Source organism: Falco rusticolus, chromosome 16 (genome assembly GCF_015220075.1).
Source record: "Falco rusticolus isolate bFalRus1 chromosome 16, bFalRus1.pri, whole genome shotgun sequence".
Taxonomy (NCBI): Eukaryota; Metazoa; Chordata; class Aves; order Falconiformes; family Falconidae; genus Falco; species Falco rusticolus.
The window spans coordinates 4,015,023-4,038,658 of NC_051202.1; the positions used below are offsets into that span (position 1 = coordinate 4,015,023).

General features: G+C 44.5%; 1 protein-coding gene across 9 annotated transcripts in view; it reads left to right on the forward strand.

Annotated features, from left to right (window-relative positions):
- Positions 1 to 950: 950 nt before the first annotated feature.
- The window catches only part of ZBTB44 (zinc finger and BTB domain containing 44), a 44,547-nt gene continuing 21,861 nt past the window's right edge, over positions 951 to 23,636 (forward strand). For 6 of the 9 annotated variants that reach the window (XR_005107777.1, XR_005107776.1, XR_005107775.1 and 3 more), the window contains exons 1-2: positions 951 to 1,088; positions 19,915 to 20,984. Coding sequence is in view for 5 of the 9 variants with exons in the window: in XM_037409713.1 (XP_037265610.1) it covers positions 19,967 to 20,984 (1,018 nt within the window). In the remaining 4 variants the exon portion in view is untranslated. Of the gene's footprint in view, positions 1,089 to 19,914; positions 20,985 to 23,636 lie in introns of those variants that run through there. The other 3 variants (XM_037409709.1, XM_037409714.1, XM_037409715.1) reach the window with 2 other exon arrangements.

Genomic DNA, 23,636 nt, shown 5'->3' on the forward strand with positions numbered 1-23,636 from the left:
TGCATGCACCGGAGCACTGGTGCGTGTGTGTGTGCGCGTGTCGGATGCACCATGTGCACGGTCCTGGCCCCAGGGCTGCGAGGTTGTGCATGTTCCTGTGCCCCGGGGGTGCATGCACCAGAGCACCAGGGGGGGTCGGGTGCACTGTGTGTTCAGTCGTGGCCCTGGGAGTGCATGCACCCAAGCACTGGGGGGGTTGTGCACGGTCCTGGGCCCCAAAGGTGCATGCACCGTAGCACCGGGGGGTTGTGCATGGTCCTGGGCCCCAAAGGTGCATACACCGGAGCACTGGGGGGTTGTGCATGGTCCTGGCCCCCGGAGTGCATGCACGGGAGCACCAGGGGGAGTCGGATGCACCATGTGCACGGTCCTGGCCCCGGGGGTGCATGCACCGGGGCCCCGGGGGGTTATGCAGGGTCCTGGGCCCCGGGGGCGCATGCACCGGAGCACTAGGGGGAGTCGGATGCACCGTGTGCACGGTCCTAGCTCCGGGGGTGCATGCACCGGAGCATCCCCTGCTCGGAGGGGTGGGGACGGGACGCACGGGAGGCCCCAAGCACCCCAGTCCCGGGGGCTGCCAGGCGCGGAGACCCGCGGGGGGAAGCGGCGGATCAGGCCCGCGCAGCCCCGCTCCCCCCGCCGCCCGCCGCGGGGTGCCCGGCCCGGCCGCTCCCGCTGCTCCCGCTCTGCGCATGCGCCCCCCCCCCCCCCCGCCGCGGCGGCCCCGCCCCCGCCGCCCCGCCGCGGTGCACTGTGGGACACAAACAAAGTGCCCGGCCGGGCGGCGCGGCGCGCAGGAGCTCGCACCGCCGGGACCCCCTCCCCGCCCCCCCCTCCCCCAGCTGCCTGCGCGTGCCCGCGCCGCCCCCCCCCCGCGCAAACCTCTCGCGGGGGGGCACGCGCGCCCCCCCCCCCCCCCCTCCCCCTCCCCGCGCCGCCTGAGGGGGAGGCGGCGGCGGCCTCCTCCGCCGCCTCCTCCGCCGCCTCCCGGCCCGCCGTCATGGCCCGTGCAGGGCCCCGGCGCGGCCGCCGGTAGAGGGGCTCGGCCTCCCGCGCACGCCGGGCCCAGCCGGCCCCACCGACCGCAGGTAACCGGGGCGGGGAGCGCGGCCGCGGCCCGGGAAAGGGGGCGGCGGGTGGCGGCGGCGGCCGTTGGTTCCCCTCAGGGGCGGGGGGACGGCTCCCCTGCGCGCGCAGGCGGGCGCCCACCCCGGGGAGGGCTCTGCCCGCTGCCCCCCGCGGGCCCGGCCCTCTGCCCCCGCCCCGCCGCGGCCACGCGTGGCTCCGGGGGGAGTCCCCGGGGCTGCCCGGCCCCGCGGGGGTGGCACTGCGCCGTGCGCTCCCTCCGCCGCCTCCGCACGTGTGTCCCCGGCCGCCCCCCGCGAGGGCCCGTGCTGCCCGGGGGGGGGCCCGTGGCGCCTGTGAGCCCGGGGGCGCGCTCGGGTGCTGCCCGGGCACACGCAGCCGCGGAGTTTTGACGATGGGGCGGGGGGAGTTGTGTTGATTCCCGCATCCCAGCGGGATACCTGCTGCCTTTTCCACTGCAGGCTTCTGGGAGGAGAAGAAGGATTCCCACTAGCTGTTAGGCGAAGCTTGCCGTCCCTTTGTTGTTGGGGTTTTTTTTTTGGTGTGTTTTGTTTGTTGTGGTTTGTTGTTTTTATTTTCTTGCAACACCCCTTTCTGCATCTTCTTTACTGCCCATCTGCCGTGGTCTGCAGTGCTGCCTCCACTTGCACCCATGTCCACGCACGATGAGGATATCGTAGTGCTCGTCTGCCAAGATCTGTTGCATCGAGATCTGTTGCATGTTTTTCTGCTCTCCCTCCATGTATTTGGGGTTATTTTCCTATATGCAAACATAAACATTGGCAGATGCTGGGGGGGGGGGGGGGGGGGGGGGGAGTTGCATAGTCTGCTTCTTGCTTGCCAAGAGCATGTTGTCTCCTTTCGTACACACAGGGCAAGGGTACCACTGCCTTCCAAAATCTGCTGTACTTCTTTCCACACACAGGTGTGCTGGGGGATGGCTCCATGCTTGACCACCGCAGCCTGTTAATTATATAAAACCTAGGAGGCTTCTTCCTGTCTGCAAAAACCCGCTAAGTTTTTTTCCACCCAAATAGACATGCACACATCTTCCACCAAAGGCTAAGAGGTGACTCCTCCAGCCCGTCTCCTGTTTGCGCTGCGCAGCTTGTTCTGCCTGCTGATGAGGGGGAGTATGTCTCCTCCTACGTATGTATACACACCAGGGTTATCCCGCTGACTGCCTACCAGAAGCCGGTGCATCCCGCGTTGTGCGTGTTTGTACACATCAGGAAAGGCTCAGGCAGCATTTCACTGGCAGCCTTTGGGAGGCAGGCAGGCAGGCATTTCTCCTACATGCTTCCAAGGAGAAGGTTTCCACTGTTTGTCCTTTCATGTCTTGTATGTTCCCACAGACGCCCAGCGGCAGCTGTTTTGGTGCCTGCCCCCAGACCATAGTACTTCCCTGCTACACGTGCTGGAGGGGTCACCTGTTCTTACCCATTTCTTATCTCTTCTTGGCTGCACTTCATGGCTGCCCGCTACATCTTTCTTTCGTGACTGAGACTTTCAGCCCTTTTCCTTCATGTGCTCTGCTGATACTGCAGTGTGGTACAGTCAGGTTAAGGCCTACCTTGTGTTTTGTTTTGATGTTAGGTTTTTTATTTGCTGAGCAGTCCACCAGAGTAAAAATAAGTAGTCTGTGTACTTCCTTGGGGTCTGCAGACCCCAAGTTGGAAAGCACAGTTCTAAAATAAGTTTCATTTCTCTTTTCTGGTCATACACAGAACTTGTCCAGCCTAGGATCTATTGTGATGTTTCTAGAAGTCTCCTGCTTTCACCCTGTGTGAAGCCCTTGGTTTGCCATACGCACGTGGGGAATTTCTCAGGTTTCCCAGTTACATGTTTGCCCCTGCTTTCTTTCTGTGCTTCTGCCTGACGTGAGGCTTTTCCTTTTCCCCTTTTTTAATTTTTATTTTATTTATCCTTGGGATGTCTAGTACATTTAGCTTTTACTTAGGTGGAGGTCACCCAGTTCACCTCCTGAGTCGATCCCCAGCCTCTAGCTGCGTGTTTTCACAGACGAGGTGACATGTTGTTTATCACATGTGGGGCACGCCTGTGGCACCGCTCTGCAGACCCTGCAAGGTGACACTGGGCAGGAATGGCTTGCATGCAGGTGGGTCACGGACTAGCATCCAGGAGTCTTTTAGTATTTTGAGCGCGATGTGCTTTTCTTCTGCCATCAAGGTCTCTTACTGTAGCTTGACGTCTACACGCAGCACAGATCCAAGGTGTGTGATGCACCTGGAGACCTTGCTTGGGCTTAAGTGCATCTGTTTACAGAGATAGAGCCGCACAAGTGTTAACCTGCTAGCTTACCAGTATAAATGCCTCCATTGATGTAGAACTGTTTATACCAGGAACCAGTTACAATGCTGTAAGTGTCTCTCCCTAGGGACTACTTCTATTTGAACAGCTGTTTTTAATCCGAAACTTTAATTGGTGCGAACACTCCAAGCAGTCCCTTTCCAGGCGAAGGGAATTTCCAGCCCTACTTTAGTCTCCCCAGGTGGATGTTGCACGGATGCTGACTTGTCAGGAGGGAGGATCGCGCTTACTTTCCCACACAGGAGGTTTCGTGCTGGTTTTGTTTGCAGGGTGAGAGAATTCCTCTTTTTGTGACTGTCGGGGTTGTGTTTGGGGGGTTTTTGGGGGGGCGGAAGGTGGGGCAGGGGGACTGTCCTTACGTATTTCTTCTGTAATATGCAAGAGAAGTAGTCAGCAACTGAAACTGAATCCTTGCCATGTTTGTTGCAACAGGAGGTTAATCATGAACTCTGGCAACTTTTAAAAGGGGTGGTTTCATTCTGCGGTGTCTGTAGCAAATGCATGCTGTTAGGAGGGTCTGGTCAGCCGTTTGCAAAAGGGATCAAAAGCAAATACAGCTTCCCTCCTGTGTGAAGTTGAACGAGCATCCGAACGTTATTTTTGGTTGTATCCCGTGACTTGCTCGAAGGAGGCTTTTTATTTTTATGTCCTTCTCGTGAATGGATGTGCGATGCCTGTGATGTGAGATGAATGGTGTTCGTGTGACTTGTCACTGATAAGGAGAAGGTCCAGGGTACTTTGTGCTTGTATTGGTTGCTTCTGATCTAGCATTTCGCCAGCATTGTGTGTTACATCTGGTGAACTTCTTTTTCAATGGGCTTTGTGGAGGTCTGGGTATCTTCCTCTGAGGAGATCTGGTGGTATGTGTAACTTGCCTCCTTTTTAGGTGTTGTAATCCGCTAGCTTGAGCAAGAAGAAAGTTGTGCTGTGACAAAGCAGCGATGCTTTTGCTGGCACGTGACGAGGAAGGAGATGTCCCTTGACGTAGAGGGGATTGTCTGTTGACATTCTTCTATCTCACCCGCTTATAAGTAGGTTATCCCTGCTCAAATTATGCAACTGTGCAGACAGCCAGACTTCAGGAATTCCAAATGCTTCAACGTGTCGAGTGCTGACTTCTAAATTAAATGCCACAGTTGCAGAGTGCGTTCACAGTCTGTCACTTGAAATATGACATCAATCTTGGAATCGCGTGTGGCTGAAAAGGGGCAGCAACTTAATTGCTTGTTTCTTTGAAAAAGTGTTGTGTAAGATTGCAGGAACAAAACTGGGTGAGAGATGTGCCTCTACCTGTAATAGTGGTTTGATATGGAAGCAGGTGGCTAGCTTTTCAGCAGTAAGAAGCAGGACAAAATACTGAAAATGCTGATTTATATAAGAAGTTGCAATGCCTCACTCTTTGTGGCTGCTGCTGTTGCCTTGAAAGATGCAGTTTCTGGTGCATAGATCTAATTAAATAGTTGTGTACTTATTGCTAAGTAAACATAGGAGTCCATTACTCTTAACTTGCCTTGGAGATCAAATTGATTCTTCTAATGGTTTCACTGGATGAAAACAAATGTCTAGTACTGCTTTGTACAAGGTGCCAAACGAAATGGTGGTGGTAGCAAATGAACTGCAAACCTGATAAAATGGAATTTGTGCATACGGATGGGAAGAGAGGAATTGTAAATGCTCGGCATATCATTTAATTCTTACGTTCCGTTTAATCAAGTTATCTTGATTAATCAAGTTAAGGAAGTGACTTAAACTGTGCGTTATTTGTAGATAGCATGTTTTTAATATATTCCAATTTAGAGCTGGGGAAATGATTATTTCACATGAACAGGTTTTTCAGAGCATGTGAAAGATGGGATAATAAGGACTGCAAAATGTGTGCTGGGCTCAGCATGTGGTCTGTGACAGTGGCCAGAAGTAAATCATTAGGGGGAGAGTGGAAGAGCATACACAGACAGCGCGATAATCATTCCTCCATGCATCTACCAGTGGTGACAGGGTTGAAAGTGGCCCGAACTAGAGGGCATGTGCTGACAGTCATGTTCAATAGCGCCAGTTGAACCTGTCCTCCATGGATTTGCCTAGACCTTTGGAACAGTTTATACTTGTAGCTTTTGCAGTATACTGTACAACGAATCTCACAGTTTGTGCAAAAATAATTCCTGGGTTTGGGCTTATTTTTGTTTTAAACCCAGTGAATGGTAATCTCTTCGAGTGACTGCTAGTTTTTGCGGTGTGAGAAAGAATAAAGAATCTTTTTGCAGTCATCACCTCATTTGCAATTTTACAGATCTTTGTGTTCTCAGTTTTCTGTCTTTAGTGGTTTTCGGGTTTTTTCTTTTCCAAGCCGTATTGTCCCAGTCTATTTAGTACATCTGATTTGACCACAGTATTTATTTGCTTGCTTTATCCAAGAAGACTGAATAAAGGCAATTTTTTCAGAGCATTATTCAGATTATTCAGATGCCTTATAATAAAGGGACACTTTGTAGCTCATCTGTGATATCGTTACACAGTAAACATTGATAATGTTTTATATTCCGAAGTACAAATGAACATAGTAATTGTAGCGAGAGCTAGTTTAGGGGTAATACAGATCGTGAAGAAGATTCTGGTTTATAAAGCTGGCTACAGATGGCAGTTGATACGGCATTTTGTGTTTGGATGTTACCAGGAGTCCTTCATGGAAAGCCTGCAGTTATGGTGGGTACTTGCCAGAGTTAAGTCTTTTGGAAGGTTTTGGAAGCATGGAGATGCTATGTCTTGTGGAGACCCAAGAGCCTTAGAAATCTAGAACTTAGTGTGTTTGGGTCTAACTGGTGGGTTAAGGAGCAAGTTGGTCCCATCTTAGGGACAGATGCTTACGTTGTCTTGGAGCTCTGGCAGTTTCTGCAGTTTTCTTCCAGCGACTTGGGTTTTTGTTTTGTTTGGGTGGTGGTTTTGGTTTTTTTAAAAGTGGATAAGTACCCCTGTTAAGAAAGAACTTCTCAGTTTCTGTGAAATGTTCGTAAAAGATGCTAGAGATTTCAGAAAAGTCCTGCATAACTCTCCTTGTCCCCAGCCTGAACTGTGGGTATGGTTCTGCCAGTCCAGGTTTGGCCATACAAGGGAAGAAAGTTAGAAGGCCTGAATAATTGCTGCTCACCTGATAAGGTGATTTGTGGATGAATACAAGGATTTTTAATTTTCAGGGCCAAGAAGAACTCCTTTTAGGCATTTATCTGCATAAATGAGTCATTAGGAAAGTAAAGGGTACACATGGTGCTAAATGGGGGATGACACAATCACATTCCTGCCTTGCTTAAACTTGTTCAGGATTCTTTATAGCTGCTTCCGTTGGAAAGGTGGCTGCTTGTTTATGTGTCTGTGACACCTTGACTAGCTGGCCACGGTCCATGCCGTCTGGATTAGCGATGCCTTTTCGCCTCTTCACATTGTACACAATGTGTGACTTCGCCTTGATCTCTCCCCTTTGCTCTTTACACAGGTTTTTCTGTGGCGTTGCTTGTCAGCGCAGGCTTCCAGCACTTCGGGTGTTAATGGGGCTAGCATGCTTCAGGGAGATTTAAGATTTGCATTGAACTTCAGAAAAATTCATTTATTGTAGTTAACGTGGATTTTGTTAAGGTGTAACGCTTCCTTGCTAATCTGGAATAGAAGTGAGAGAAGGAAAGCTGTCATTTCTTGTAATAAACCTGAATACTTCAAGCAACAAATGAGTTGACAGGTAAGCTTTGTGGTGAGCTAGTAAAAACTAGCACTTAGCCAAATTTGGCTGTCACAAACCTAATGATTGTGATATGCAGTTACAGTCATTTGTTTCTGTAAAATGAGGAGACAGGTTGTCATTTCCAAGTGACAAAAATTAAAGCCTCACGCACACTAAAGTAGGAGGCACAGCTTGGGGGTGATAGCGGAGGGCAGAAATTCCTTCCTGAGTTTGGTTGCTGACGTAATGCACCCAGTTAGGCACTTGTTTTTTCTTGGGGAAAATGAAGAAATATGTGTGTGAGGAAGCACAGGTAGGTTTTTTGGTGTGTTTGGTGTTGTTTTTTCCCCTATTGACTCTTGCATGGATGTAATGCAGTAGTGCTACCGAGAAAATAGTGAGCCATACTGGAAAATTTTGGTATGCGGATGCAAAAGACCATGCTATTTCTCTTGATATTTCTTTCACGTGGTACCACCAAAAAGAAAGGGATTGGAGATTTTGGCTTTTGTTACTAATTTGGGAGGCTGGCTTGAATAATCTTTTTGGTGTATGTTTTTTGTAAGTTGATATGCTTGCAGGGCTTCTGAAAGTGAAGACTGAATTGCTATGGGTAGCCATGGTAAAACAAGAAAAATTAGCTTTCTGGAATTGAACTAGAAGGTTGCTGCCTCGTGGCAAATGAAGGTACTTTATAGATATTTTTTGGCAATTTGCAGTACTTAGAATAATTTAATGTTTAGCCTGGGTTTTGGTGGTTTGGTTATTTTGTTGTGTGTCATTCGTTTTACTGCTGTTGAAGACCAAAGTCTATAAAACCGAAGCCTTGCTTTTTATCACGCAGAGTGGGAAACCGTCATGTAATGACTTTTCTACGCCAAGAAATTTGAGAAGAATTTAACCTGAATTTGCACAGAGCAAAAAGTGTAAAGAAGGTATTAAGATCACATAAAAATTATGCATGAACACTGTCATGGAAAGAGTGGTTAAATTTGAATGTGTGTCTCGGGGATGTAACACATCAGTCCATTCCGTATGATCTGATTATGGTCTGCAGGGCTTGCCTGCGTGAGGATATGAAGAGGACAGTGAACTCACTTGTTGCTTTTATTCTAGTTTAAAAAAAGATGAACCCGCAAACTCTCAGATACGAGATTTGCTCATATGTTGATGGCACAAATGTCTCTAGCATGTGCTTTCAGGGCAAACCACTGTTCGACTAGCGATCTAGTAGTTTGAGCATGTGCTTTCTCAGAGAACCGGTGAAAAACAGAACTTGCAGGGCAGTGAATCCATTGTGAAATATGTCAATACTTTCTATCTAGGGAAGTTTGCACATTAATTTTTATTATGAGAATAAACGTAGTTCAGTATATAACAAGACCTTTTAGCAGTTACTGCTCATATTGTTAAATGAGCCTGACTTTTAAGTACTATCAGAAAATTTGCTTTTATGTGTTATGTGGAACGCTAATGTGAGATTCCTACAATGAGAAGTTTAAAGTGCTGGAGGCTGGGGAAAGTGGCATTTATCTGGTTTGCTTATTCAACCATGTGAAAGCTATATTAGGCACATAAAGTTTATACTTCGCACTGCAGCTTCAAAAAGGCAACAAGTTAAATCTGGGGCCTTTGAAGTAGTGAATGGTAACATTCTGTTCTCTGGAAGAGCTGACTTCAAATGATCACACCAAAACTTGAAAAATGTGGTGGTGGCTGGGGAGAACAAGACTTGGGGCAGGGGATAAGGCTATGAAAATGTGTGGAGTTTCTTGTGTGTTGTTAGTAATAAAGAAAAGCCAGAATCTTGTGCCTGATTACATTCCGGAAGTTCTTCACTCATCCCGTACCAGATTGGTGAAAATTTTACTGTTTTAAATTCTCCCCAGATAAATCTTACTTGAGAGTTCAGCTGTTGCATGAAACACGGAATTTGTTGGAGCCAGCGAACCTCAGTTATGTAGAAAGGTACAGTCTTTTAAGAAAATTACATCTATCTTTATCTGTAAATGGTTTCAAGAAACATCTTGTCTTCTAGCTGTTGCGTAAAAATTCAGTGGCGTCAGATCACCAATTTACATACGGTGCACGCTACTGTACTGCCCTGATTATTGTAATCTCTTCTTTTAATTAGATCCTGAGATTAAGAGCTGTCTCGCTGATCGGTGCACATAATGTATGCCCCATCGGTTCTAACTAGTACATGTTTCTAGCTGAATGTCACCTGGTTAAGTCTGATACTCTGAAAAGATCTAAGCATAGTTTACTTTACAGACGTGTTAAGGGAGAGATGCACAGAGAAGAAAAACACACCAAAAACCTCTTTTTGAGAACCTTTCAGGAGGTTAAAATAGATATTGACAAATACCTGGCAAAAACGGAGGTACTAAAATACTCTGGTTGTTCTGTGGGCCTTTCAGTTAGCTGTTCAATTTAATTTCGTAGTGTGGAGATCTTGCTCCAAAGTTGCTGTTAACAGTTAGCTTCCAGATTATAGCTCAGTTCTGTTACTAGCTCCCTGGTATATAATGTCGAGGTTTTAATTTCATACTGTTGGATTTCCCATTAATTTTGTTTTGTTCCTAGGACTCCAGTTCTCAGTCATTTGTTTTTACGTGTTGTGATGACGAGACATCTTAACCTTTTCATCAGTATTTTTTGAGCCAGTCTCTACGGAAACACTCGGAGATTGTTGCTAAAACAAGTCTTTATGACACTTCATGGGTAAACTCTTTAACCTGTTATTTCAAGTACATGAATTAGTTCTTTTCAGCCGGCTCCTTAGCTTCAGATTGTCTATTCATCTCCTTGTTTTCACTAATAGCTCTATATATCATGTTTTTCAACCGTTTTAATTAAGTTCTCATCATATGTGGCATTTCCTTTTTTTTTTCCTTCTGAAAAATATCAAGTCAGTTTGACATACTTTAGCTTCAGTAAACACAGGTGGTGTCCCATTTTCTGTTTATTTTCTTATTCTTCCTTCTTTTCTTCAGGTTGTTTGCATTTAGCCAGATTACTGCAGTGGTATACAAACACCTATAATCATTTATCATTAAGAGATGAAAACATCTCTGTATTTTCCAATAATCAGAGCTCCCGCACTAAGTATTTGAGAGATGAAATTAACACAGTGTTAATGTAGCCAAGCTTTCTGGCAGGTGCGTACCACAAAAAGAGACAATCTTTGAACAGTCCTGCCTCTTCTCCTGGTACACTAGCACCTTTTCCCTGAGAACTAAAATACCAGTTTGCGTGTTTGTAGTCACAGCGTCTAATGGAAACATTTGGAGATTGACTCCTAATGAAAGGAGTGGTAACATGTTTTACACACCTACAATGTGATCTTTAATCTTCAAGTTTTATCTAGACTAGGAGTTGTAGCTATGCTTTAATCTCCTTACTGTATTAATCTAGCACACTCAGTGCCTACGTACAGAGCTCTCGATTGTCTGTCGGTGGTTCCTAAGCTTTTTTGGTTATAAGTTGTTGTCAGCTCTCAGCTTCTCCCATCAGTCAGTAGAGTCTGCTGTGGCCATGGCCATTTGTAATGCTGTGCAGACTAATTTTCACTGGTGAGAAGCCAATGGGACCATTTAGCAACTTAAATTTCACTATGTACAACTTGAATTCCAGCTCGGTGATACTTCCACAGTGAATAATTTCCTGATTTATCTGTGTATTGGTTATCTGCTACAGAGTTGCCTCATGACAGCTGTGAGTTTGTCAGCTGCAGTGACCAGAACTCTCATTTGTCTCTGATTTGCCCGAGACCTAGGTGGTGTGCTGTTCCTGCAACAGAAATTAAAAAGGAAGGTTTACAATAGGATTAAATTCTTTTGCCAGTTTGAGATCAGTCAGAAGAAAGTCTTGCAGGCCGCTTCCTGTAGGCCATGTATACAGGATGGCAAGGGACAAGAATAAATCTTGGAGTGTCACTTTCACAAGGAAATGACTGGTCAGAGCTGCACGAGAGTCTGCTGCAAGTATGTGGCTTCTGGTGAAATTAATGGATGTGGCCTTGGCATCTGTTACCTATTATGGTCAGGCAGGTGACTTCTTAATTCTGTGAGATGCAGGGGTTGGAAGAGATCCTTTCTGAGTTCCAGGATGTATGCTTGGGGGTTTCGAACAGATACAGTCTGCAAAGGACATGCTGGAATCTGTGTTGGCCCAAATAAGTAACTTCTGTGTCTTGTTCTGTTCCATCACTGGGAAGTTTTTGAAGGTTTGTGGAGGCACTGTTACCGAGAGGTTTGGCTTGGTTTGGGTGTACGCATTCCCATCCTTTCTGCTGTGTGCTGGGCGCTAAGGTAGGCTCCTCTTCAAGCTGCAGTATTTCTTCCTAGCAGCCTGCACCCAAGGCTGTCTTTAATACCTCCTGCCATGCTGTCAGAACATGACTGCTGAATTTTTATATCTGACTTTCTTCATTTGCTAATTAGGAAAACGCAACAAAAATCCTTGAGACGCGTTGTGCTTCAAATTATATGTAGAAACAGCAGTTCCTGAAAAATTGTGATGGCTTAACTAATGGTTTACAGCTTTTACTTTGTTATGACCTCGTGGTGCAAGAACAGCAGCTCTGTGATATATTTTTTGTTGGTTTTAATATTCTAAAATAAAAGTAGTAGACCTGTTCCTCTCTTTCATTACCAAAGATGTTGTTTTTTTATGTATCCAGCAAACATCCTGCTTTTATATGCTGAGGCAGTCTTGTAGCTTGAGGAAGACTTTGGTCTTCTTGCTCTGGAATCCGTGTGCTTTTTACTTGGAGCTTTGTAGTTTAGAACCAGTACAACAGAGTCGTTTGGAACTAAGCAAATATTTCTGATTTATTCTTGGTCTGTGTTGCTTTAACAGCGGGCATCGTGCTGTTTGTGTCTTAATATCCATGGTGTAAAAAAAAATTCTGCAAAACAGAGGAGGAAATGGAAGAGCATGCTAAGGTACTGTCCATCTTCTGGCGAACAAAGTCGCAATCAAGTAACAGGAACGTGCAGAAGCAGATTGCAAGAACAGTGCCTTCCCCTGCCCTGCTTCACAGTGGAGATTTGGTAATATGTTGTGATCAGGGTCTCTAACAAGATATTTTGGCTTCTATCTAGGTCCCTTCGGTTCTGTTCAGATAGCTCTGAATCAACACAGCCGCACTAAGCGGACGCACTAAGCGGATGTCTGCCTTGCCCTGTGTGCCCAGAGGGCAGTGGCAGTTGCGGGATAGGGTTACTGGAGTTTTGAAGGAGTGCTGGCCAGGAGTACGCTCTGCTTTGCATGTCAGAACTTTGGAACCCGCTTCAAGGTGATGAATGAGGATGACAAAACGATTTTGCTGAGCAGGCCCTGGGCTCGTCGTGACAAAAGCTGGGGAAAGAGATGAGAATTTTTGTAACCGTTTTTAGGAATTTGCACAGAAATGGGAGCTCTTTCATTAGCCTAATACCTGGTGCGTATCGGTTTCTTTACCACTGAGTAAAGCACATGTTCCAGCATGTGGAGATTTTGAGTTTGATGTGTTCAGCAGCAGCATTGGTCTCTGCCCAAAGCTTACACTTCAATGCTAATAGGAGTAAAAACAGAAAGCCAGAAGAGGTGGATTTTTTTCACACTCTAGTATGGGAATATACTTCAAGAAGTTAATTAGATTGACTTCTTTTAACACCACCATATATGACACGGTGGCCCAAAACAGTCCCTGGGTTTTGAATGATAAATTGCAGAGGTGATAAGTTGCTGGGAGCCGCAGCATCTTGAAGAGGAGGTGTATCAGCTCCCCTCAGTTCCACACTCAGCTGAAGTTCCAGTCATGCAAACAAGTTTAAGTCTGTACTCTTCTGAGGGGAAAGGAGTCTGTTGTTACTGCAAAAAATTGCACCCTGAACTTTCCCTTAAAATGTATATGTAAATGTTTTCTAATTTTGTCCTTTCAGAAGTATTCTGTTGCAGCTGACCTCCCATCTCAATTTACAATAAAATCATTTGTAGAATAAATTGCTGGTTTTGGCACCCTACTCCTTGTCTCAATGCTTTCACCAGCTCCGAGGATTAAAATACACCTACCAGATTTGCATCATGCAAATCCACTTTTCCGTCATCTGAGTAATTCTTTTCCTATCCACATTAAAGATTAATGCTTTCAGTAGCAATGATAATGTGAGCCGGTGCTGTAACTGTGATCTAGGACTTTGCCATGCCTTCACACATCTTCTTTCATCTCGTGGCATGTTACAGTTAAAGCTTTTGCTTTCTGTTGTCAAAGGGTTTAATTTTGGAGAAACTTGGGATGTGTTAGGAATATGAAACAGGTATTTCATGGACACTGTGGGCCTTTCATGTTCCCGAGTAATTATTTTGGAAGAGGAGGTGTGGGATGCTTTTTCTCCTTGTCCCTTGCAGGTAAATGCTATTCCTGCTCTGTCAGAGGACTTGGAGTAAAGAAATAATATGTGCTTTTGCACCTGCCTCCATTTCCTGTCCTGTCAAGGTTTGCCTTAGTTGGTACCAAGCAAGTCATCATGGACCATGGCATAGTTCAGGATTTTCAGATGTGCAAATTTTTTCAGCAATTTTTGTGAAGAGTTGCAGCCCTGGTGCTTTGACTTTGTAAACCACAGCCCTTACAGCGCTCACAAGGAGCTTAGCTAAATGCTTACAAATTCATTTAAGATTGCAGGGGGGAGCTTATTGCTACAACACGTTTCCACGAGTGGTAAACAGTTGAGACCTGGGTGCACGGAGTTCATCTTTCGTCTGAAAATTATGTAGGCTGTTCCCACAGACCTGGATCAGTTAGCGTTATTTGTGTGCACTTACACATTTGAACCATGGCTGCTTCCTGATGGTGTTTTAGTCTGCCTCTGTGAAGCTTAACGCTAGTTTTGAAATACTGCCTGCCACCCTTCTGGTGGCTTGTACCTAAAATTTAGGAAGATGATCTTTTGGAAAGTCTGTTTGCCTGGGGTTTTTCAGAGGAAGAGGTGGCTGCTTGTGAAGCAGTTTGCCACTGCAGCATCCTTGGAAAGTGCTTTTGGGGGGAAAAAAAATAAAGTGGTGAACATGGGTACAAGCTTGTGTGCAAGTACAAAGAAGGTAACAAAAACTTCTTGTGAGTGACACTAATGGTAGATAGAGTCAACAGCCTCAAAAGTTCTGGCATGTGAACTTGTCAAAAGTGGTGTGCCAAAACCCCAATTTTTACAAAATAAGTGGCCTTATCAAATGCAGCACTTGTGGAGTACATAGGAAAAGCACAACACGCTCTGTTATATGCCTGCTAGTGTGAAAGGAACTATTACTGCTAACAGTAAATAGATGGATTGTAGTCCTCAGCTTACTGTGTGAAATTGCTCTACCATTAAAGCTCCCAAGTGCAGCTCTCCGGAGTTAACTTATCTCACCATCAGCAATTCATTGCTGGGCAGACAGAGGTCTTCCCACAGGGATGTCCAGTGTGCAGCTCAAGAGCCTTGTCCAAGAGCAACTCCCCCACCCCCCAGCTCCTTAAAAATAGAAAATGCCTGAAAATTGTCCTCTTCTTGAAGCTGGGAGGAAAAGGACACAGGAACAATTTCAGTGTCTTGAGGTATTTCAGTGGGAGTGGTTTGAAGTCTGGTTCCCAAACTGAGAGGCCAAGGACCAGGGCAGCCCCGGTACTGAATGCTCTCCTGTTTTTCGCAGGGTATAGTATCACCTCAGCCTTCGTTTACAGACTGCAGCTCAGCATCTATTTCAGGTTTTAACATAACGGTGTTTATGAAGCAGCTAACTTAACACTAGCTCCTTTGTGCACTTACAGTTTGAAGTATGCTGTCCTAGAGGAAATTGAAGTTCTGAAACACTGCATACTTATCTGGATGGTTCATTTCCCCGGTCCAGTCACCCACTGCAGCTAAAGGTTACAGGTTTGCATTCCACAGATTCCAGTACACCGAAGTGAATACTGCACATTGACGTAATTTTGAGCACAGAAACCTTGTGTTTGCCTTCCCTGTTTTCATAAATACCATCAGACTTGCCAGTGGTGGGCTGAGCTCAGACTAGGTTTACTGGCCTGACTTAAAATACGCTTTAAAGCAAAGTTTAGCAAGTGCTGTTGACTCGTTTGAAATGAGAATGGTGTGGCAGCTCCCGCCAGCAGTTTTTTTGTCAAGTAAAGCAAGGCAAGATTTGTGGTGGGAGATAGTACCTTTTATTAGGCCAGCCGGTGTTGGGGGAAACAGATGTGTGTTTAGATACATGAGTGTTTCAGGTCTGAAATAAAAGTAACAAACTCAAGAGTTAAGTACACGCTAAGAACTGTTGTTGTAATTAAGTTATAAAGTTAACGATACTAACTAGCTAGTTTGAGGGAGCAAAGGGTGCTGGTACCTGTGTAGCACACTGAGAAGGTGACAGAGGTAAGGTGGTCCAGGTCATGCATTTATCCCCATAAGAAGATTTGTCTGTGTCTGGGCTGCTACTGCTGTTCGTGGGACAGTGCTGTAGCCAGTGCCTGAGGAGTGGTTTGGGTTAAAAACAAATGCCAAAACTCAGAAGGTAACTAGTGATCTGATTTACACTGTGGCCTCACAGGTGATCATACCTGAGCAGTAGGGTGGCAGTTTCCTAAGGTTTTTGGGCACTGAAGCTGACCTGGTATTTATGCGTCTGAAGTCTGTTGGTTTTAGTGTTCAGAAACGTCGGTGTTTTCATGCTATTTTGTAAGTTGCCACGGATCAGGATACAGAGGGGTGGAGTGGTAGTTTTGCAGTGCTAAAAAATTACTCACTTCTGTTGTAAAATGATGTAGCTCACTGAGAGACTGAATGCAGACAGCTCTATGAGTTTGTTTCACGGACTCTTCCAAAGAAAAAAAACCCCAAGATTATTTTAGATACCATGTTTCCAAACCAGTGATTTGAGCCATAATATGAGGCGGTAGGTGAATAAGAAGCGAAGTTTTCGGTAGGTACAAGTAGGCAGTATTAAGAAATATTTTTCAATTCTGTAACAGTTGCTTTTCCATTTAGACAATGTGGTGCACACTCGTACTGATTCTAAGCACAGAAACTTGACATGTGTTTAATCATTGGCCCAAAACAGTGTATGTGAATTGCTAACTCTTGCTAAAACTTGTTTTTCAGTAGCCTTGAAACAGTAAAAAGGAGCTAAGTTACTTGGAACTACTTAAAGGTCAGGTCTACATTAGTGTTCCTAGGATTAAAAAACCCAAACAAACAAAACAAAAACCTAATTTTTTTATTAGTTGTATGGTTTTGTTGTACAGAGTTGTAAGGCTTTGATACAGTAGTACTTACCTTCAGGCTGCTTTTGGCTAATAGTGAAGAAAATTCTTTTTGCTCTGGAAGCCCTGAAGTGCTTGCATCCAAATTGTCACCTTCTCCGGAGACCCGTGCTTTGGTGGCGAATCCCCCCATGTTTCCAGCGCAGGAATGCACACTGGAAAAAAACTTGTCTCAGAACTGTAAGTCTCTGTGGCAAAGTTGAGTACAGCCCATTAAATACAGGCTGAAATGTCATGCTGAGAATATTTTTAAAACTTTTGGAAGTGTCTTTACATTTCAACGTGTTTCTCGTGAACTTTGAAATACTCCAGTATTTTGTGGGCCAGGATATGCGGGGGGATGTGGGGAGGAGGAGCCGTGCCGGCAGCAGCTGGGAAGGAAAAGGCAACCACCGTTCCTTTGATGATACCAGCCCCAGTCCCTGCTTAGAGAATCGCTGATGGTTTGTGGCTCAAAGATGAACAACTTTTCCAGCTCCAACCCACTTATTGCTTAGTTTATGTGCGCACCTTGATCTCCCCACCCCAAACGCTCCCAAGTTACAGTGTATATTTAGTTCTAGTTTATGGCTCTTTAATCACTCCTGAATGTAGCGCCCTATACCTTTATGGTCTAATGACTGCTGCCGTGGACTGCTTAACAATCGGTAGCTAATAAGATGTGACAAAATGTCATTTTGAAATGGTGACGATCTAGAGATGTTCGACTTGAGGTGAAGTTGTTGTCTTGCAGCCCTTTACCCTCTTTCATCACTGTGACTTAGTGTAGCTATAAAAGCGCCCCGTGCCGCTGAAAGATTAACAAAGAGAATTGAACCATTTTATAACCTGGCTGAGCTTTAGCATGCTCATGCTTTTCATGCGGAAAATATTTTCATATTGTTTAAATTGCCTTCTAAAAATATTTGACGTTTTTACTACCTCATTAACTGTAACGAACTGATACTGTTCCCCCTCCTCAGCCCACCCCTTTTGATTTTTCTGAAAATAGCGTGCATATGCATACATCCTTTGTCCACGCTGAAGCCTGTGTAGGAACCACTTGTTTCAGTGGTGGTGTCAGTGCAGTGAGGGGGAAGGTCATTTTGCAGAAGTGACTTAACAGAGCAATACCGTACATTCATGGCAGGCACGCCGCTCCTGTAATAAATTTAAATCAATTTATTGCACATCACTGACTTCCGCTATTTTATTTTAACTTCTGTAACCAGATCAAGGTCAAGGAAGCAAAAGATGAAAGGAGAGGGGAAAGGAAGCCAGAAGGGGAGAGGCGGGCAGGAAGGGGGAAGCAAGACAAGGAATGGTTCGGAGCAGGGTAGCAGAATAGAGCGCTCCCACTTAAGAGACTGAAGGGCTCAGTGTTACTCGTTCAGATGAACAGAGAAGGAAAATAGGTTAGCCTTCTGGGTGCGTAAGAATTGGGGGGATCGCTTGCTTAGGTTTTTCTCCATGTTTATAATTATGTATTGGTACCGTTCCTAAATACCAGGCACACCGCTGATAGTTCTTGCAAATGTATTATTCTTTTTGTAGCCCGTTGCTGAACAGAAGTACTTCTGGACTTCCGATGTGCCAAGGAAGTGCTGCAGCAACTGGGAATTCAGAAGGAAGGGTATCCCAAGGCCATTTTAGAATGCACTGTTACAAGATTTTACTGTCGCGTTTTGGTCTGAGATCAATTAAATATGCTTTTCATTTGATTCATGCTGGAGAACAAACAGTCTGGATCTTCAGATGCCTCTTGAGGTCGATATGTTTTCTTTCAGTGAAGGGAATGTTTTGCTTGTGCTTAACTTCTTCCTCTGCAGTAGTGTGAAATTTCATTTTAAATCCAAATGGCCATTATAGTTTCACTCAGACTTCATATATATGTTGTTAAGTGTTAGTTAATCTGTTCTCTCAAACAGATATTTTTCCTCTTGATACTGCAAAGCCTTTCAGACAAAGTGAAATTGTAGGAAAAAGAAGAAGCCAAGTGTAAATGTCTGTAGAACAAGGTGGGCTCTGACAGCTGCCATTTAAATATGTGCTAAGACTTGTGAGATTTGTGGTAAGTTGTTCCAAACTTGCAGTGCTCTTTGTATCTGCGAAGTTCCACATGAGCAATTTGCAAGCGTGGTATGTTTTTGCATACATTTAAGGGAAAGGAGAAGGATGATGTGAAGAAGCTGGCTGACTCCGGGAAATAATCAGATCCAATTATGTTGCTGATGTTTAACCACCAACTTCACTGAGATGATGTTTCTATATCATGTTAATTGTGTGAGTCATGTGGAACACAGAAGACTTTTCATGGAACCTTGGGGAGGGCTTAAGAAGGTGAAACGTGGTGGCTTATGTTTCCTTTACAGTGAAATAATTCAGAAATAATTGGAGAGAACCCAGGAGCTGATTTTCCTCGTTCAGAGATGCTCCGCTCTCTGCAAATAGAGACAGCCTTGGTGGCCAGAGAAGTTCCACTGCGGGGGCCGAGGACGTCTGGGCATATTGCACTTGGCTTGGCACGGCATCTTTCCTCTGTGTATTGCAGAGAGATCGAGTCATGGATCAGCTTCATCCTCCTCAAATCAGAGGCATTTATTTTTCAGATACTGCTGCAGCCTTAAAACCTGCGATGTGGGGCATGCACCCCTTTCTCCTCCTTCAGGGCCTTGCACACAAACCATGCATCTGCTCCCACACAGAAGAGAACTGGTCCCCAAGAGGGCAGTTTTGTACTTTTCAGAAGAAAGAAGTTGCCCTCCTCATATTACTTATCGCATATATAAAATCAGTTTATGTGTATTTGATGTAAACTTAAACTTTCCTTTGAGGTTTATAATCCATTGTGTTTTTGAAGGAATTTTCAATAACTTCTCATCCTTGTCCAAAGCTATTTATTAAAAGCAGCTTTAGGCAATCAGTACCTGCGCTACAGCAGGAAAGCAGAGCTATTGGCAACTCTTATTTTATGTTTACTAGCTTGAACTCTGTCCTTTGGAAATTCATGCTGTAGTTTCTCTAAAGCTTTTCTGGTATTAAATACCTTGTCTGGGAGATTTGCTTGCTCCTGCACACTTGTAGTGGACCTGAGCTAACAACTTTTCCACTTAAAAGAAACGTTTGACAAAGCCTGTCAGGTTTAAGAACCGTAAACAATAGTTTCATGGGCCCAGAAAATAAAAATACAGGTTTCTCACACAGATGATAGTTTTAAAAATGCTTTCTTTTCAGTATTACAACATCTGTTTTTCCCTAAGCTGTGTTAGGAATTTGTTTTGAGTGGGCAGTAGCAGAAATGTGGAAGATGATATTAGTGATAAATTGCAAATAATTTGATCTGCGTTTTTGAAAAGTACAGGTAGGTAATGGCATTCTGTAGAGTTAGTCCATTGCACAGTCTGAATCCGAGGAAGAACCTGACCCTAGAGAACTAGGCTGGATTTTCTTCATACAGAGTCTTATATCAGTGAAGCCACTTCACTTTTGCTTTCAGAGATGAAAATGACAGTTTTCCTCTTTGTTCTAGGGTACCTGTGATCTCTCATATGTGGAAAGAACGCTAGCATAAAGGTGAAAAAATGGGTGTTAAAACATTCACTCATAATTCCCCTGCTCACAGTCAGGAGATGCTGGGAAAGCTGAACATGCTTCGTAACGATGGACATTTTTGTGATATCACCATCCGCGTCCAGGACAAAATCTTCAGGGCGCACAAGGTGGTTTTGGCAGCCTGCAGCGACTTCTTCCGTTCCAAGCTCGTCGGCCAAGCAGAAGACGAGAGCAAGAGCGTGTTAGACCTGCACCATGTGACAGTGACTGGTTTTATACCACTCCTGGAATATGCTTACACAGCAACACTATCTATTAATACAGAAAACATTATCGATGTGTTGGCTGCAGCCAGCTACATGCAGATGTTCAGCGTTGCTAGCACGTGCTCGGAATTCATGAAGTCCAGCATTTTATGGAACACGCCCAACAGCCAGCAAGAGAAGGTGCTGGATGCAGGACAGGAGAACAGCGCAAACTGCAATTTTACTTCTCGGGATGGCAGCCTTTCTCCAGTTTCTTCTGAGTGCAGCGTAGTGGAAAGAACCATTCCTGTTTGCCGAGAGTCACGAAGAAAGCGCAAAAGCTACATTGTTATGTCTCCCGAGAGCCCCCTTAAGTGTAACACACAGACAAGTTCCCCCCAAGTGCTGAATCCTTCAACTTCTTACCCAGAGTCCAGAAATCAGCCCGTGGACTCATCCTTAGCTTTTCCCTGGACTTTTCCTTTTGGAATTGATCGAAGACTTCAGTCTGAGAAGGTGAAGCAGGCGGAGAACTCTAGGACTTTGGAAATGCCTGGACCCTCCGAGTCCAACAGAAGAATTACAGATTACATGACTTGTGAGAGCACAAAAGCCAGTTCTCCCCTTGTGATTGAGGAAGACGTGCGTGTCAAAGTGGAAAGGTTAAGTGACGAGGAGGTGCACGAGGAGGTATCACAGCCTGTTAGCGCATCCCAGAGCTCTCTGAGCGATCAGCAGACGGTCCCAGGAAGCGAGCAAGTGCAGGAAGATCTCCTGATCAGCCCACAGTCTTCCTCTATAGGTATGACCGTTTCGGGCGTTGGATACATGTTCAAATAGGCATGTGTGCACTGTGATTTTAGTGGAGGGGATCTGCCTGTTTTGTCATGCTTTACTTTTGAGAAACAGCCTTTTTTCCCCTGGTTTATGGAATGCTGCATGTAAACCCCAATGGGGGATGAGGCTTGGAGCTCTTCTAAGTAACTTTGCAGAAGGCAGCTAGGAAAGGTAAGCCTGTTGGTAGACCTCCTTCTTCAGCAGAGATCGATAACCCTTTTTACCTCTAGTTGCTTGGCTGGCGAAAATAATTCTGTTTTCCTTCATGTCAAAGTGCATGATCTCAGCTGAGCTGCGACACCAAATCTAAAAAACTTGTGGCTGTAGCCACAGAGGGATAGAATGGTACTTTGCCCCAGACTTAAAACCTTGTATAATCATGACAGAGAGCCTTTGTAAGAAGATTTGCAAAATAAGTGGTGGAACACTCTCATCTTAATGGCCCAGACGAAAACAAAACCACACAGTCATAATATTGAGAATCTTTCCATTTCTGTGGGATTTGGTTCTCAAGTTGCTTCTTCAAACACTGCCAACTGCTGAGAGAAACCTTTTTTCCATGAAAGACAATTTGAAGCCCGTTTTGGGTTCTTCGAGCAGGCTGTTGTTTAATAATAGCTAATACTTAAAGGTTACTGTAACAATCCCTGTTTTCCTCTTTGTGCAGAATGCATTGAATGGCTTTTAGTAAGTCAGAAGATAGAGAGTTTGCAATATTTCTAGTGTAATTGCCAAAATTTTGCCTGAGTCAGCTATTTTGCTTTCGGTTAAGTGGCTTGACCTGTACTCGGTAGAGTTTATTGAAAGATTTTTAATAAAGCCTGTTTTGTTTGAAGAGTGTAAGGGTGGCAGATGTATTGGTCTGCTTCATTCAAATAATGTATACATGAAAGGCTGCTTCAGTTAAATAAATAAATAAACTACACAACAAAGTAAATAAATGTAGCCTAGTAGCCTGCATTATTTGTTTTGTTTGGTCAGCATAACACTGTGCCTTCTCTGAAGACAGCGAGCGTTAGATCAGTCAGACCATTCCAGGACTTCAATATATCATCAGTGTTCTTAAACTATTCAGGTAATAAAAAGAAATGAAAATATTTTCCATTTATCCCATCCTTCAAGACTTTATGTTGTTGGTTTTGCTCATCAGTTCTTACAGCTCGTTTGTTGGTATTTTAGATTGGCAATGCTTTTTCCAAGCAAAAATGATAGATTTACTGGAGACAAGGCTGTTTACCTTTTCTGAGAAGCAGACTTGCTATCAGTTTAAATGTAAATGTTTAAGTGTAGTTTGCCAAAAATAGTGTGTAGATTCAAAACTAAAAGGAACAATTTGTTTGCTGGGTAGTCTCCAGGAAAAGTGGTCCTTGTTCAAGAACAGGTTTAGTTTGAGTCAGTTTTTAACTCATTATAATAGGAACTTTGGAAGGCCCTTGCCAGGGCTATGTAGAAAGAGATGCAAATTGTGTCATCGATCTAATTGTACTGTCACAGACAAAATAGAACAAGTAGAAATAGTGATTAGAGGAAGTTAGAAATAGCGTATCAAGTGAAAGGAGGGAGTTTTACCAACTATAAACACTGTATGCAAGCAGCTTAAAAGAACAAACTGGGTGTAAACTCTGGGTTACAGATGAGTAGTATATGATCTACGGAAGGTTTTGGAGGACCTCTCCTGTAGTTAGAAATACAGAAAAATTTCATACTCAAAAGTGGCGTGAATGAATTGGGGCATGAGAATGTGAGACTAGGACTGGATTGGAGAGAGAGAGGTGCCGCTGGATGCTAGAAAATCTCCTTTCCTAAGAGAGTCTTAGCGTTAATAAAAAATACTTTGTAATGTGCTCCAGTAGCCAGGCACCTTACTGACTTTTGTTCTTGCTTCAGCCAGTTTCCTGAAATGATTTCTGTTGACAAGCAACTGTGCACATCTGTCTTCAAAAGGTATCTCTTTTTGAAGCCATTTTGGGGAAAGTTTCCCGTTTCCTGTTCTGGGTTTTGTACCACTGAGGTCACGTACCTGACCATTTGTACGGCATGGGGCAGAGGATCTTAGGCTTTAGTGATTATAAAGTTTAAAGTTAAATGTCTGTTATTGAGGATGTTAGTACAGCATGTTCTTCCTTCAAATGGCCACAGGGAGAAGAAAAACGTGCTAGGCCAGAGTCTTCAAAGTGCAAATCTGTTCTTTCTCTTTGAATATGTTTGACTGAATATTTAGCAGTCTTCGCATAACATTGTTAACTATCCTCAGAATAGTTTTTATTCACATTTTGCTGTAAAGAGAAGCAGTGCTCTTGCTTTTGAGCACAGTTCACATGTACCTAATATATGATAAGGCAGGCTTTGTAGCTAGAAAGCACTTTTTACCTCCCCAAAATGTATTGCCTTATGCAGTAATATAAGAACAGCAAATGGAGGCAGCAAGATATGTTAAAAATGCAGCTTTCTCTTCCCTGAACATATTTTCCTTGTGTAATTGCATATATTTATCTCAGTGTTTTATAGTGCATTTATAAAAGCATTCCTGCCTCTCTTTCTGATACTGCAAAAAGCTCTTATTCACTCTTTGGGCAATTTCAAGAATTGTTCATTTGCAATTTATTATATTTGGAAG